General features: G+C 39.6%; 1 protein-coding gene across 1 annotated transcript in view; it reads right to left on the bottom strand.

Moving 5' to 3' along the window:
- The window catches only part of ARR3 (arrestin 3), a 24,383-nt gene extending 12,075 nt beyond the window's left edge, over positions 1-12,308 (bottom strand). Inside the window, 12 exon segments of the mRNA XM_023734699.1 lie at positions 299-424; positions 858-948; positions 1,272-1,322; positions 1,485-1,528; positions 1,530-1,599; positions 2,208-2,274; positions 2,459-2,523; positions 2,638-2,833; positions 11,549-11,584; positions 11,783-11,844; positions 11,972-12,022; positions 12,292-12,308. Coding sequence (XP_023590467.1) covers positions 299-424; positions 858-948; positions 1,272-1,322; positions 1,485-1,528; positions 1,530-1,599; positions 2,208-2,274; positions 2,459-2,523; positions 2,638-2,833; positions 11,549-11,584; positions 11,783-11,844; positions 11,972-12,022; positions 12,292-12,308 — 876 coding nt within the window.
- Between the last annotated feature and the right edge of the window lie 918 nt (positions 12,309-13,226).

Genomic DNA, 13,226 nt, shown 5'->3' with positions numbered 1-13,226 from the left:
CATGTAGAAATTTTTGAAATGTTGTATCTTTGGCTATGTGTATTTTCACCAAAAAAAAAAAAAGAGGTTGAGAAGTTAGAGGGTTGATATGTGGTGGAGTTGTTAACCAATGTCATAAAATAACATGTGTACTTCTGTTTCATGAGAAACTATTTGTTCTGTAAGCCTTCACCTGAAGTACAATAAAAAAAAAAATAGGTAGGCTTCACAGAGGGTGAAATCTCAGAGCTGTATATATAGCATATGGAATGGGTAGAGGGTAGGAAATGGAGGTTGGGAGTTACATTTGAGCTTACATCATGCTGGAGGTCAGATTGGTATGTTTATACTTGAGCTTGCCATCCAGTGCCAGGCCCTGTTTCTGAAAGTTGGAAGCCAGGAGTGAGGCAAAGCTCTGGGAGAAGCTGGAGTTAATAGCTATAGTCTGCTTTTGAAAGAAGATGAGAAGAACTTAGGCTAGGCTTGCCAACTAAGTGTAGTTTCACTCCCAAGCGTATTCCACACAATCCCAAGAATCTATGGCAGTATCCAAGAGAGCTGACATGTCTAACTGTGGCGAGTGGGAGTAATTGGCTCTGGTGGGAAATCCTCATGCCCTGCCTTCTCTCAGCATTTCGATGATCCACCTATGAGTAAGTTGGGTCCTCCTCCCTCTAGTTCGCCTGTGAATCCCTTCCCTTCTCCACTTGAGCCCTCACCTTGACCTCCCTCAGTCCTGGTCTCTCAAGACTTACCTCCTTCCTTCTTTCTCCAGTCCCCACTCTTGCCTCCTTCTTCCCCTCCTCTGCCTCAGCCCCCTGGCCCTCTTCCTAATTACCCCGCCCCCTTGGCTCTCTGACCCCCACCCCAGCACCAGCTCATGTGAAAGCCTCAGTGAACACAGTCTTGGGGTACTTGTTAGGTGAATACAGGACAACATCTGTGATCTGGACAACCAAACAATCCAGGAAACGCACATGACTAGAGTCAGTCAGTCATCCCGGAGACACCAAACTCACTGGCCTTAAAATAAACACATATTTTGACCAAAAAAAACACTGTAGGGCATCTGTCTCACAACTAGGCATTATACAGAGACACACTGTACATGACTACACTCAGATGTTCTTATGGACAAACAAAGATATGTATTTTAATAATAAACCTGTGTTGGAGGGAAAGCCTAGACGAATGCAGACTGGGTAACTGGGGCAGAGTTTTGGAAAGAGACCTGTAGATTTGGGACCAGGTTCAGGAGGATTAGAAAAGAAGATCTCCTGAGACCTTGATTTGTTTTTATGATCTTCTTGGTTCAGTTGTTGACAGAAACACTGATAGAGAGACAGATTCGCCATGAAGTGAACTGAAACAGGCAGAGAGAGAACACCCAAATCAAGACCTAGAACTCCTGTTTGCTTAGTACTACTGCCACCCTGGCTTCTATCCTTGCCTATGTAAGTAGGAAATCAGTGAATAAAGGGTATCAGAGGGATTCTAGGGTGAAGGGCAGAAAGTGGGGGTCACAGATTTCCCTATCCATCCAGGCCTGGAAGTTGCAGGGGCTGAGCTGACCGAAGGGGCACAAACTGCACTTTCCTGACCATCGGCCGCATGGAGTCCCTGAGTAGAGGCCCAGGGGCCCACAGATATCTCCCATGCCACCCCATAGTCCAATCCTTGCTTGGAGGGTGGTGGCTTCCCTCAGAAAGTTCCTGCAGACCCTTAATATAGGTACCTAGACCAAGGATTGGAAAACTATGGCCCACTGGCCAAATCTGGCCTGCTGCCTATTTTTGTATGGCTTGCGAGCTAAGAATGGCTATTACATTTTTAAGTGGTTAAAAAAAATCAAAGAACAATAATATTTTGTGACATGTGAAAATTATATAAAATTCAAATTTCAGTGTCCATAAATGAAATTTTATTGGAACACAGCCACACTCATTCATTTATGTATTATCTATGGTTTCTTTCACACTACAATGGCTGAATTGAGTAGTTGCAACAGAGATTATATGGCTCGTAAAACTTAAAGTATGTATCATTTGGCTTTTTATAGAAAAAAATTGCCAACCTCTGCTCTAGAGCAAAAGAAAGAAGTCAGAGAGGAATCAGAACTGGACATCTGATTTGTTGGTGATGGTGCTACAGAGGTTAGAAGTAGGGCTTTTTCTGTCCTGGCACAGGCTGGAGGCAGGGATTTTGGGGAGGACGGTGTCAAGTAATACCTCTTGGGGATTTTCTCCTCCAGGTTTTCAGCACAGAAACTCTTCACATCAAAGTCAACCCCACAGGTCCGTAAAGAGGCAGGAGCAAAGAGAAGTAATTTCCAACAGTGCCTTTCCTTCCTCATGAGCCCATAAGGAAATGCCAGACCTTATCCCTTAACTGTCCAATTCTCCAATCTTGTCCATTTGTCCCTCTTTGCCTCCTCCTCAGCACTGCTCATTGATTCCTCTTTCTCAGAACCCAGACTTCACCTTTCTTGAGTCTTCAGGACCTGGTTGCAGTGTCACTAAACAGGGCAGGTTGACAACCATCTGGGGGACCAGAAAGAGGTCAGAAAACAGAATAAACAGGGACCTCCTCTGTTCTTCTTTAGCTCCCTCTCTTAATCTTCCGTGGAAATCTTGCCCAGGACTTGGGCTCAGTAGCTGCAGGGTGGAGCGATAGGCATTGTCCCCCCGCTTGTGCAGCAATCACTCCTGCAGGAGTGCAAGAGGCTCTGGGAGGTTGGAAGGCTCAGCCGGGACCACTTGCTGGGCCTGTATATTCAGATCTTTGCAGAACAGCAGATCAATCACATCCAAATCATCATGGCCGTAGCAAAAGTCAAACGACAACATGACAAACACTGCAGGCAAAGGAGGAAGAGGTGACCTGTCAGGGCTGAGGGGGAAAGGCTGTCTTAATGGGTCATAGAATGACATGGAGATGTGATATAATATGATAGAAATAGTATGACCTTAAAAGGAAAACACTGATACATTTGACTACAGTAAAATTTAAAACTTCTTTACATTAGAAGTCTCTATAGTATCTGGGGTCTTAAAAGCTTGGGAGCGGCCATCTAAGGTACATCTATTGGTCCCATCCCGCCTGGAGCAAAGGAAAATGAAGAAACCAAAGGCACAAGGAAAATATTAGCCTAAAGGACTAAAGGACCACATGAACCACAGCCTCCACTAGCCTGAGCCCAGAAGAACTAGATAGTGCCTGGCTACCACCACCAACCACTCTGACAGGGATCACAGTAGAGAGTGCCAGACAGAGTGGGAGAAAAATGTACAACAAAATTTAAATTCACAAAAAAGACCAGACTGACTGGTCTGACAGAGACTGGAGGAACCCCTGAGACTATGGCCCCCGGACACCCTGGTGACTCAGAACTGAAGCCACTCTAGAAGTCCACTTTTCAGACAAAGATTAGACAGGCCTAGAAAACAAACAATAACACACGTGAGGAACGTGCTTCTTAGTTAAATCAAATATAGAAGACCAAATGGGAAACTCCTGCCCAAAAGCAAAATGAGAAGGAAGGAAGGGACAGGAAAACTGGATGAATGGACATGGGGATCCTGGGGTGGAAAGGGGGAAAGTGCTGTCACATTGCAGGAATTGCAACCAATGTCACAAAACAATATGTGTATAAATAAAATTTTTGAATAAGAAACTAACTTGAGCTGTAAACTTTCACCTAAAGAACAATAAAATTTTAAAAATAAACAAATAAAATAAAAGTCTTTATAAACAACCAGACAAGCAAAAGCCTGGGAGAAAATATTTGAAACACATATAACAAGCCAAAGTTTAGCAACCTGAGTATATAAAGAACTCCCACAAATCAATAACAAAAATAAAAATATCCCAATATAAAAGAAAGCAAAGAATATGAATAGGCTTTTTACAGAAGAAGAAAACAGAATGACCAATAACATATGAAAACATCTTTAGTCTCACTAGTAATCAGATAAATGCAAATTAAAACCATAATGCAATGACATGTGACACCCAACAGATTATCAAAAATTCTAAAGTCTGACGATACTAAGTGTTGGTGAATATGAGGAAGAATAGGAACTCTTACACACTGCTGGTGGGAATATACATTAATACAACAACTTTGGAAAACTGGCACTATCCAGCAAAACTGAATCTGCTCACATCTTATGAGCTAAGAATTCTACTATCTTAGAGGAAGTCTTGCTCTTGTTTACAAGGAGACGCATGTGAGAATGTTCATTGCATCATTGTCATAGCATAAAACTGGTGTAAAAATGGCACGGCAGCAGCAGGTTGTCTGACCTCCTTGTCTAACTTCACAAGGGAAAAGAATCCTTATCAGCAACAACAGCCCAAGGCTGGTTGCTATGGAGATGGAGGTCAGACATACCTCCACCCTCCAGTCTTTCACCGATTGTGACACCAGCCGGCTCTCCCGTGGCACTCTCTACTTCTCTGCTGAGTTTGAGAATTCGTTGTAATGGCCACACAGAATTCACAAACCATACTCATGATTATGGGGTTTATTGGGGAAGTAACATGTTACAATTTAGGATCAGGAACGACTCAGGATACAGTTATTCGATCAGGACAGCCTCTTCTCAGCTGTGCCTACAGGCAGGCCCCCCTCAGCCTGGCCTCTGCCCTGCTTGGGCAAGTGTTACAAAGCTCTTTGGCTCCTCCAATAAGTGCCTGGAGGCACCCTACTCCACCAGGAATCCTCCTGTCGGAAGATGCTGAGCTCTCTCACTCTGTGAGTCGGCACACACCTTGCTCCATGGGCCGGGGAAACCCACTGTTCTGTCTCCTGCCAGACCCCTGGTTCTCTGCCACCACTTCTTGCTATCTTGCACCATCCCCAGTGTTACAGCTCTCTCTGTCTCTCTCTGTCTGTCTGCTGGGTGTAGGAGGTTCTCAGTGCAAGGACCCTGGGTCCAAAGAATGTGCTCTGCTCCCATCTCTTCTTGGTGGTATTGAGGTCCCCCCTCTTCTCACCTCTGGGGTGGCTCATTTTAAGCCTAGTGGGATGGCAAAGCAGACCAATCCCCTCATTAGGGTTCCATAGACCTTATTTGCATGGTCCCACCCTCACAAGGGTGCCATGCATCTTATATGAATTATTAACAAACTCTCCAATCCCCTTGGTGGGCCACAAGCACCTTATCTGCATAGTCCCACCCAATCATTTGATGGGAGTTAAAAGATCATGATGAGAAAGGCCATATAAAAGCGATCCATTGCACCACAATTAGAAATAATTTAAATCTCCATTAGCAGGAGAATGAATAATAAAGTTGTGGTATATTCATATAATGGAATACTAAACTGAGGTTAAAATAAATGAGCCAGAACTACATGTATTAGCATGGTTAAATCTCAAAAACTTTTGAGTAAAAAAAACAAAATAAAAACAAACCTAGCTTCAGAATTATATGCATAATGATACTGTTTATATAAAGTTCCAAAGCATGTAGAATACCAAAGTTGCTCATAGATACACAAATATGAAGTTGTTATTGTTGTGTGCCATTGAGTCAATTTCGACTCAGAGTGACCGTATAGTATAGAAAAATCATGGGAACAATAAACACCAAATTCAGGATAGTGGTTACCTGGGATTAAAACCATAATGTGATAACATTTCACATCCATCAGACTGTCAAAATTTTAAAGTCTGACAATACTAAGTGTTGGTGGGGACAGGGGGAGAAGGAGAAGGAAGGGAGGATGGAGAATGTGATCAGAGAAAGACACACAGGAGGCTTCAGTTTATTTCTATAATTTTTTTAAAGCCAAGTGGTGGGTACAGGGTATTCATTATATAATTCTCTATGTCTGAAATATCTCACACTGAAAAGAGAAAAAAATAAGATTTAGGGTCAGAATACCTGGGCTTGAATGTGACTTGTACAAATCCCTTGAGTTCTCTAGGCTTCAGTTATTTCACTTATCAATAATAGGACTGCACTTAAATCTCTACATATGTTATTTAGACCTCTCATCAACCTTTTGATGTATTATTATTTCCACTTTACAGATAAGGAGAATGAGCTCAGAGGAGTTTAGTGACTGTCCAGGATCAACATTCAAATTTCAATCCAGGTCTGTTATACTACAAAGCCCAGACTCATGTCTGCCGTACTTAACTCATAGGACAATTGTGAGGAGTTAATGTATAAGAAATCCCTTTGGAAACTGTAAAGTAATCATAGATGTTGAATGGTGATGATGATGATTATGGAAATATTGGCAGAAATGGAATAGTTATAACTGAACTTATACTTTGCAGCTGGTACCTAAGATTTGGACTTCTTAATGCACTAGTGGAATGTGGGGTGGGATACAGAGGGATACCTGTCCAAGGACAGAAGTGACAGAGATGGAGGCAAGGGTAGATGTAGAACAGCGATGGGGAACCTTATTTCTATCAGGGGCCCTGACCCAAGGAAAAGAAAATTATTGAAAGCCACACAATGGTAAAAAGCAACTTATTTTAGTATTTTTAAGAGATCAAAATATTAAACAGTCAGATTATCTGCTTTTAAAATTAAGAGCAAGGAAAATGAATCTATACTCAAAAGATACAACAAAGATTGAAAGTAATGATAATACCAGTGTTCATAAGGATTGGGGCAATGGGCAGCCTCATACACTGCAGGAGGCAAAGTTATTTGGTGCAACCTTTTTGGAGGGCAATTTGACAATAAGTATAGAAAGTCTTAAAATGTGTGAATACCTTTGAGCATTAATTTCTTTTCTAGGAATTTCTCCTAAAGAAATAATTGGACAAGTACGAAAAGATGTTCTTTACAGGGTTGTTTATATATAACAGCAAAACAATTGAAAACAAAGTAAATGTCCAGGAACAAAAGATGGCTAAGTACGTTATGGTACATCCATACAATATAGTGCTAGGCAACTTAAACAATTATAGAGTTTTCTATATTGACGTAGGTGAAAAAACAAATTATAAAATAGTATTTATATTATAGTATATATCTATATTTTTAATGAGGAGTCCCTGGGTGGTGCAAACATTGAGCGCTCAGCTATGTCAAAGAGTAAGAACACATACTCTGTTAAAATAACAGTAAAGAGGAGATTTATTGAAGAATGAGAACAGGTCAAACTGAGGAAATGAAAAGGTTCACAAAGTGAAACTAAACGCTCCCAGGTGGTGGAGTTACAGAGGCACATTTATAGGGTAAAATCAGGAACTAATGGTACAATATTCTGATTGGAAGTTACAAAGTCAGGGAAGCAGAGATGGGACAACTTGAAGAGAGGGCTTTAAAACGATTGGTATAAAGTGTATATGTGGGCTTCTTACATTGATTACATAATTACAGAAGTTCATGACTAAAGGGGGGTTTACAGGGTGGTCACAAGACAAATACAGGACATTCCTTTCTGAGAACTTTCTGCTAAGATAGCATCATTAGCAAACACTCCCAGAGAATTGCTTGCACGGGAGGTTTCTGATAAGGGGCTTATGTCAAGACCCTCCCTTTAGAAACCTCGTTTCCACATCCTTAGCTTAACTGCAGAGAAAAACATTTCCTTAGGTACAAGATTAAGTCTGCTCAAAGGTTAACAGTTGCTTGCTAAGGAGTAGGCAATGGCTAAATAGGATTAGGGCTCAGACCCAGCGCAGCCAATTTGATATAAGCCAAGCGTCTCAGTTTTGGACCTCTCACACAGCTACTAACTGAAAGGTTGGTGGTTTGAATCCACCTAGAGGCGCCTTAGAAGAAAGGCCCGTTGATCTGCTTCTGAAATATCACAGCCATTGAAAACCCTATGGAGCACAGTTCTACTCTGAAACACACAGGGTCACCATAAGCCGGAATCAATTAGAAGACAACAAGTTTTTTGGTTTTGTTTTATTTTTAGTAAAGAGTAGATATATTTACACAGAAAAATATGAATAAGTACAAACTAAAATATTATCAGTGATATTATCTCTGGGTAGTAGGATTACAGCCTCTTTCTCCTTCATCTGTGCTTTCTAATTTTTCTACAATGATGACAAAAAACAATTTTCAGAAGATATAACAAATTAAAAATTCACCTTGCTTTTCAATTATGGCTAATTAAAGTGGAGGAAGAGAGAGAGAAAAGGAAAGAAGGAGCAAAGGAAAGGAAAAGACAGAGAAGGTGAGAAGGAGAGGAACAGAGGTGGCTGGATAGAGGCGGGGGAGGAAAGAAATGAAAGAGATGAAGAATGAGGTCAGGAGAGGTGAGGCAGACGAGTCCAGTAGCCTCTGAGGTGAAGGTGTTAATCAGATAAATTGTCTTTGGCACATCCTGCTGTTCGTGTGTGGTAAGGGCATCGGAGTAAGTTATCATCTGCGTCACTGCCCTCTGAAGCATTCTAGCAGTTTAACTGGCTCTCAAGCAGCTTAGAATCATCCTTTTGTGTGTGTGTTAGGAAATAGTTTTATTTTATTTTAAAATTCAACATCTATTCTAAAGTTATTAATTAGTATCTGTACCTATTAGAAAAATAACACATATTAATTGTGTGAAAATCAGAAAATACAAACAAAAAGAAATCAAAGCTCCACCGTAATACATTGTATTTCAGAGATAACTGTTAATATCTGTTGTGTACACTTCCCAACATTTTTTGTTTGTTTCTATAATTGAACATAAGGACATTTTAGGTATTCATGACTTCTCTCTCTCTTGCCTTTTTTAAATTTAATTTTTATTTTGAGATAATTGTTAGATTCACATGCAGTTTTAAGAAATAATACAGAAAGTCTCAGAGAAGAAACTAGTCTATAGGGCTTTTCCACAATATCTGAAGGCTATATATGAACTAGTAATAATCAATTTGTTCTGACCCTTTTTCAAATCAAACTGAATTTTTAGTCTAGTTGCATCACGGTGGGATCAATCCACAGTGAGAATTAAAAGGAAAAAAAAGCAGTGAAAAAATATTTCAGTGCAATTTTGATCTCTAGTACTATGGCCAGAGTAATGTCTCTTAACTTTTACTTGCTGTGGTTGTTGTTTTGTTTGTTTCTTTGTTTGGGATTATTTTTAAGGAAAGGTTAGGGAGTTTCCTGCACAAACAAAGAGATGGAAAGACATATACCAGAGGTTACAAAATGGTAGCCTGAGGGTCACTTCCAATCTACAGAAAAAAAAATTTTTTTTATTCACCCAAGATTTTTTTTTTAAATAATATTTTATTGTATTTTCAGTAACAGTTTACACAGCAGGTTAGGAGATTAGGTTTCCATTCAACAATTTCTACACAAATTGTTCAGTGACATTGGTTACTGTTACCCAAATAGGGTCCATGCCCTGGAGCAGTTGAGCCAATGAAACATACTCTAGGTCAGAAAGAGGGAGAAAGTTTTAATGTAGGAAGGAAGTGTACATCACCCGGGATCCAACAGCAATGCAGGCTGTCTCTATGGAGTCCCAAAAGGCATTTTTACGCCAGAGCTTATATATATGCTTTTTACAAAGGTTAGATGTGTTGTTATACATTGTAAAGTAATTACAAGAGACTCTTTATCATACTAAAGAGATACAAGTCAGACATTTCCTTATCTGACATCTGGGCTCTAATCTTCCTGTAGAGGGTTGTAAACCACAGGTGGCTGGACAGAGCAAAACAAAGTCATTAACAAAGGTATGTGAAAAGGAGAAGGCAAAGAAAAAAGAAAAAAAACTTATAGGTTCATCATGGCGCTAGTTATGTCAAGCTCTCAGTCGCCCGTTTTGAAAAGAAGAAAATATGCTGGGGAGTATTAGGGTCACAGTTACATTCTTCACTAAGCATAAACAGTCCCATTTCCATTCTGATTTTTCTGTTTCCAGTAACTAGTTTCCCTGCCCCCTTACCTTCTCATCTTTGTTTTAAAGTAATTCTTTTTTTTTTCCCCAAAATGATTTTTTTAAAATTTTGGTGTCTGAGACGAGTAGCTTTTTAAAAGTTGATGTTTAATTCACATACAATAAAATTCATCCTTTTATAGTATACAATTTGATGTTTCTTAGTATATTTACAAAAGTATACAACCATCACTGCTGTTTTAAATCCAAAAAGAAATTCTGTGTGCATTATCAATCACTCCTTGTTCTTCCCTTCCCTGAGCTGATGGCAGCCACTAATATACTTTCTGTTTCTATGGATTTACCTACTCTGACCATTTCATATAAATGGAATCCTACAATATGTGGCCTTGCCTATCTGGCTTCTTTCACTTGGCTAATGTATTCAAGTTTCATTCTTGTTGTACCATGAATCAGTATTTCGTTCCTTTTTGTGATTGAATAATAATCCAGTGTATAGATGTTTCACATCTTGTTTATCCATTCATCAATTGATGGGCATTTGGATTGTTCCCACCTTTTGGCTATTATGAATAATGCTGTTATGGACATTCATATATAAGATTTTGTGTGGACATATATTTTCAATTCTTTTGGGTATACTTAGAAGAGGAATCCATGGGTCATATGGTAACTCTAATTTGACTTTTTTGAGGAACTGCCAAACTGTTTTCCAAAGTGGCTTCAATCATTTTACACCCCCACTAGTAGGGAGTAAGGGTTCAATTTTCTCCACAGCTTTGCCAACACTTGTTATTTTCCATCCTTTTTTATTATAGCCATCCTAGTGTATGTGAAATGGTATCTCATTAAGGTTTTTATTTACATTTCTCTAATGACTAATGATGTTAAGCATCTATTCATATACTTATTTAACCATTACGGTATTTATTTATTTTTGGATGAATGTCTTTTCAAATGCTTGGCTCATTTTTAAATCAGATTATTTGTCTTTTTATTCTTGAGTTGTAAGAGTTTCTTATATATCCTGGACTAGTCTCCTGTCAGGTATAAGATTTGCAACTATCTTCCCCTGTACTGTGGATTGTTTTTTCACTTTCTTTAGGGTGTTCAAAGGTTTTTAATTTTAATGAAGTCTAGTACACCTTTTTTCTTTTGTTTCTCAAGCTAAAGTAATTCTTAACTGTTTCACCCAGGATTTTTTTAAGCTTTTAATTAGTTATCAACATTTGTCAATCAGGAAATTTTGCATAAAAATGTGGATTTCTGGCATATTGGATCATTCCACAGGCAGTCTGAGCCCATATTCAGATCTGTAGCAAAGCAGGGGTACCACCAACTAAAGAAAATCAGAAATTTTAGAAAGAAACTATTTCAATTTCAGCACACATGTAATTTTTGTATAATTTTGAAAAATAAATTTTATTTTATGTTTTAGAAATATATTTATAATGAATATTATTTGGGGAAGGGGCACTATAATCTTTTCAGACTTTGGGCCTCTAGAGGTATTATTCTGAGCTTCATTTCCAGTTTCTCTTTAAAAATAAGAAAATTTGTCCACACTGGGCCCAAATTCCCAACTGTCAGCTCCCACCAAAAAAGGCGTCACTCTCCAGTTGGACATAGTTCCTGCCATTTTCTAGTTTTCTTATATTCCTCTGATCTACTTGTCCAATCCTCTCATTTATGTTACTTATCTGGCATGTGAGACCTCTGACACGTACAAAGACCAACAAGGATTTCTACTTATTCTTTTGACCTTTTAAGTAATCAGGGTCAACTAGGACTACATCATTTGTGGAGAGAGGGCGACATGGTTAGAAAAAGTTCTCAGACATGAAACAGAAATTGATCCCTAAAATGGTTCCTCTCATTCATTCCTTTAATTTTCCTCCTCTTCTGCGTAGTCCTTTCTTGGCTTTCTCCTATTTCCTGGTCCCCATTCTCTTTTCCCCAGGCTCTTCTCATTTTTAGAATCACTGACTAGTGGGTTCTACCATGTCTACATGGTCCACAAAGTCCAGTCTCCCCAGGTAGATGGAAGATCTGTTGTAGAATAACCTCTTATGCAATTCTCCCAATCACCTTTAAGAGGATTCCCTTAAAGCCCCCAACCAAGCCCCTGAGATCTTGAAGGATATACCCATCTATCCCTTTTGCCCTCTGACTTGACCAGCTGGGGCAGGTTCTCACCTTCCCATTGGAGTAGGTCTTCTTAAACACCCTGTGGGGAGAAAATCCAAAAGAAGATAGGGAGGGGGTTTGAAAGAGGAGGGAAGAGGAGAGGAAGGGAGAGAAAAGAAAGATAAGTAGAGAAGAAAGGAAATATTCCTAGGATTAGAAGAAGTCTGAAGAGTATGAGATGGGGCAAAGGTAGAGGAGTTCAAGACCACAAGTTGGGGAGAGGCTGGAAACCCCTCTAGCCCAAAGGCAAGTACTGGGGCTTGGGTAGGGGGCAGGTTACAGAATTAGAGCATTAGAAGGAGTCCTTACTTGGAGATGTTTGCCATGGAGTTAAGGTTGAGCCTTTTCTGGGAAGAGAGAAAGGAGGAAAATGCAGTCATTTAGTTCCTATTCTTTTTACCCCACTCCAGTATATCATCCAGACACACATAGTGTGAGGTAACATTTGCTCCTTAGATACCCAACCACCATCAAGTGTTTCCCATTCTCCCCCTGCCAAGAATACTTCTTCAGCCATGGTCTTATCCATCCTGGATAAGGAGAGGAAAAAAAAAAAAAAAAAACCCTGCCTATTTTGTACAATTTCTTTTTTCCCTTAAGTCTCCATTCTCCTCTTTCCCCAGCCCCTGGTAACCACTAATCTTCTTTTGTCTCAATGGACTCACCTATTCTAGATATTTCATTTATGTGGAATCGGATAATATTTGTCTTTTTGTGTCTTCTTTCACTTAGCATAATGTTTTCAAGATTCATCCATGTGGTGGCATGTATCAGAACTTCATTTCTCTTTACAGCTGAATAATACTTCATTATATGTATACATGGAGTCCTTGCATGATGCAAATGGTTAACAAGCTTGGCTGTTAACCAAAAGGTTGGAAGTTTGAGTCCACCCAGCGGCGCCTTGGAAGAAAGCCCTGGTGATCTACTTCCAAAAAACTAGCCACTGACAACCTTATGTAGCACAGTTCTACTCTGACACACATGGGATTTCCATGAGTAGGAATCGACTTGATGGCAACTGGTTATACATACATGCAACCACCACCCAGATCAGGATATAGAACATTTCCATCTCCCCACAAAGTTCTCTTGTGCTCTTTTCTGATTAGTAGTCCCCCAAAGGGAACTACCACAATAGTTTCATTTTGACCAGGAGTATTTGCATTTTACAAGGAGCTAAGAGTAAGAAGGCAAAGGAATGCAACTCTAATTATGGAGTTTCAAGCTCCCAAAATAGATTG

The sequence above is a fragment of the Trichechus manatus genome, unplaced genomic scaffold, assembly GCF_000243295.1.
Source record: "Trichechus manatus latirostris isolate Lorelei unplaced genomic scaffold, TriManLat1.0 scaffold00070, whole genome shotgun sequence".
Taxonomy (NCBI): domain Eukaryota; kingdom Metazoa; phylum Chordata; class Mammalia; order Sirenia; family Trichechidae; genus Trichechus; species Trichechus manatus.
The sequence above is the reverse complement of the archived record's forward strand: the minus strand, read 5'-3'. Positions and strand labels throughout refer to the sequence as shown.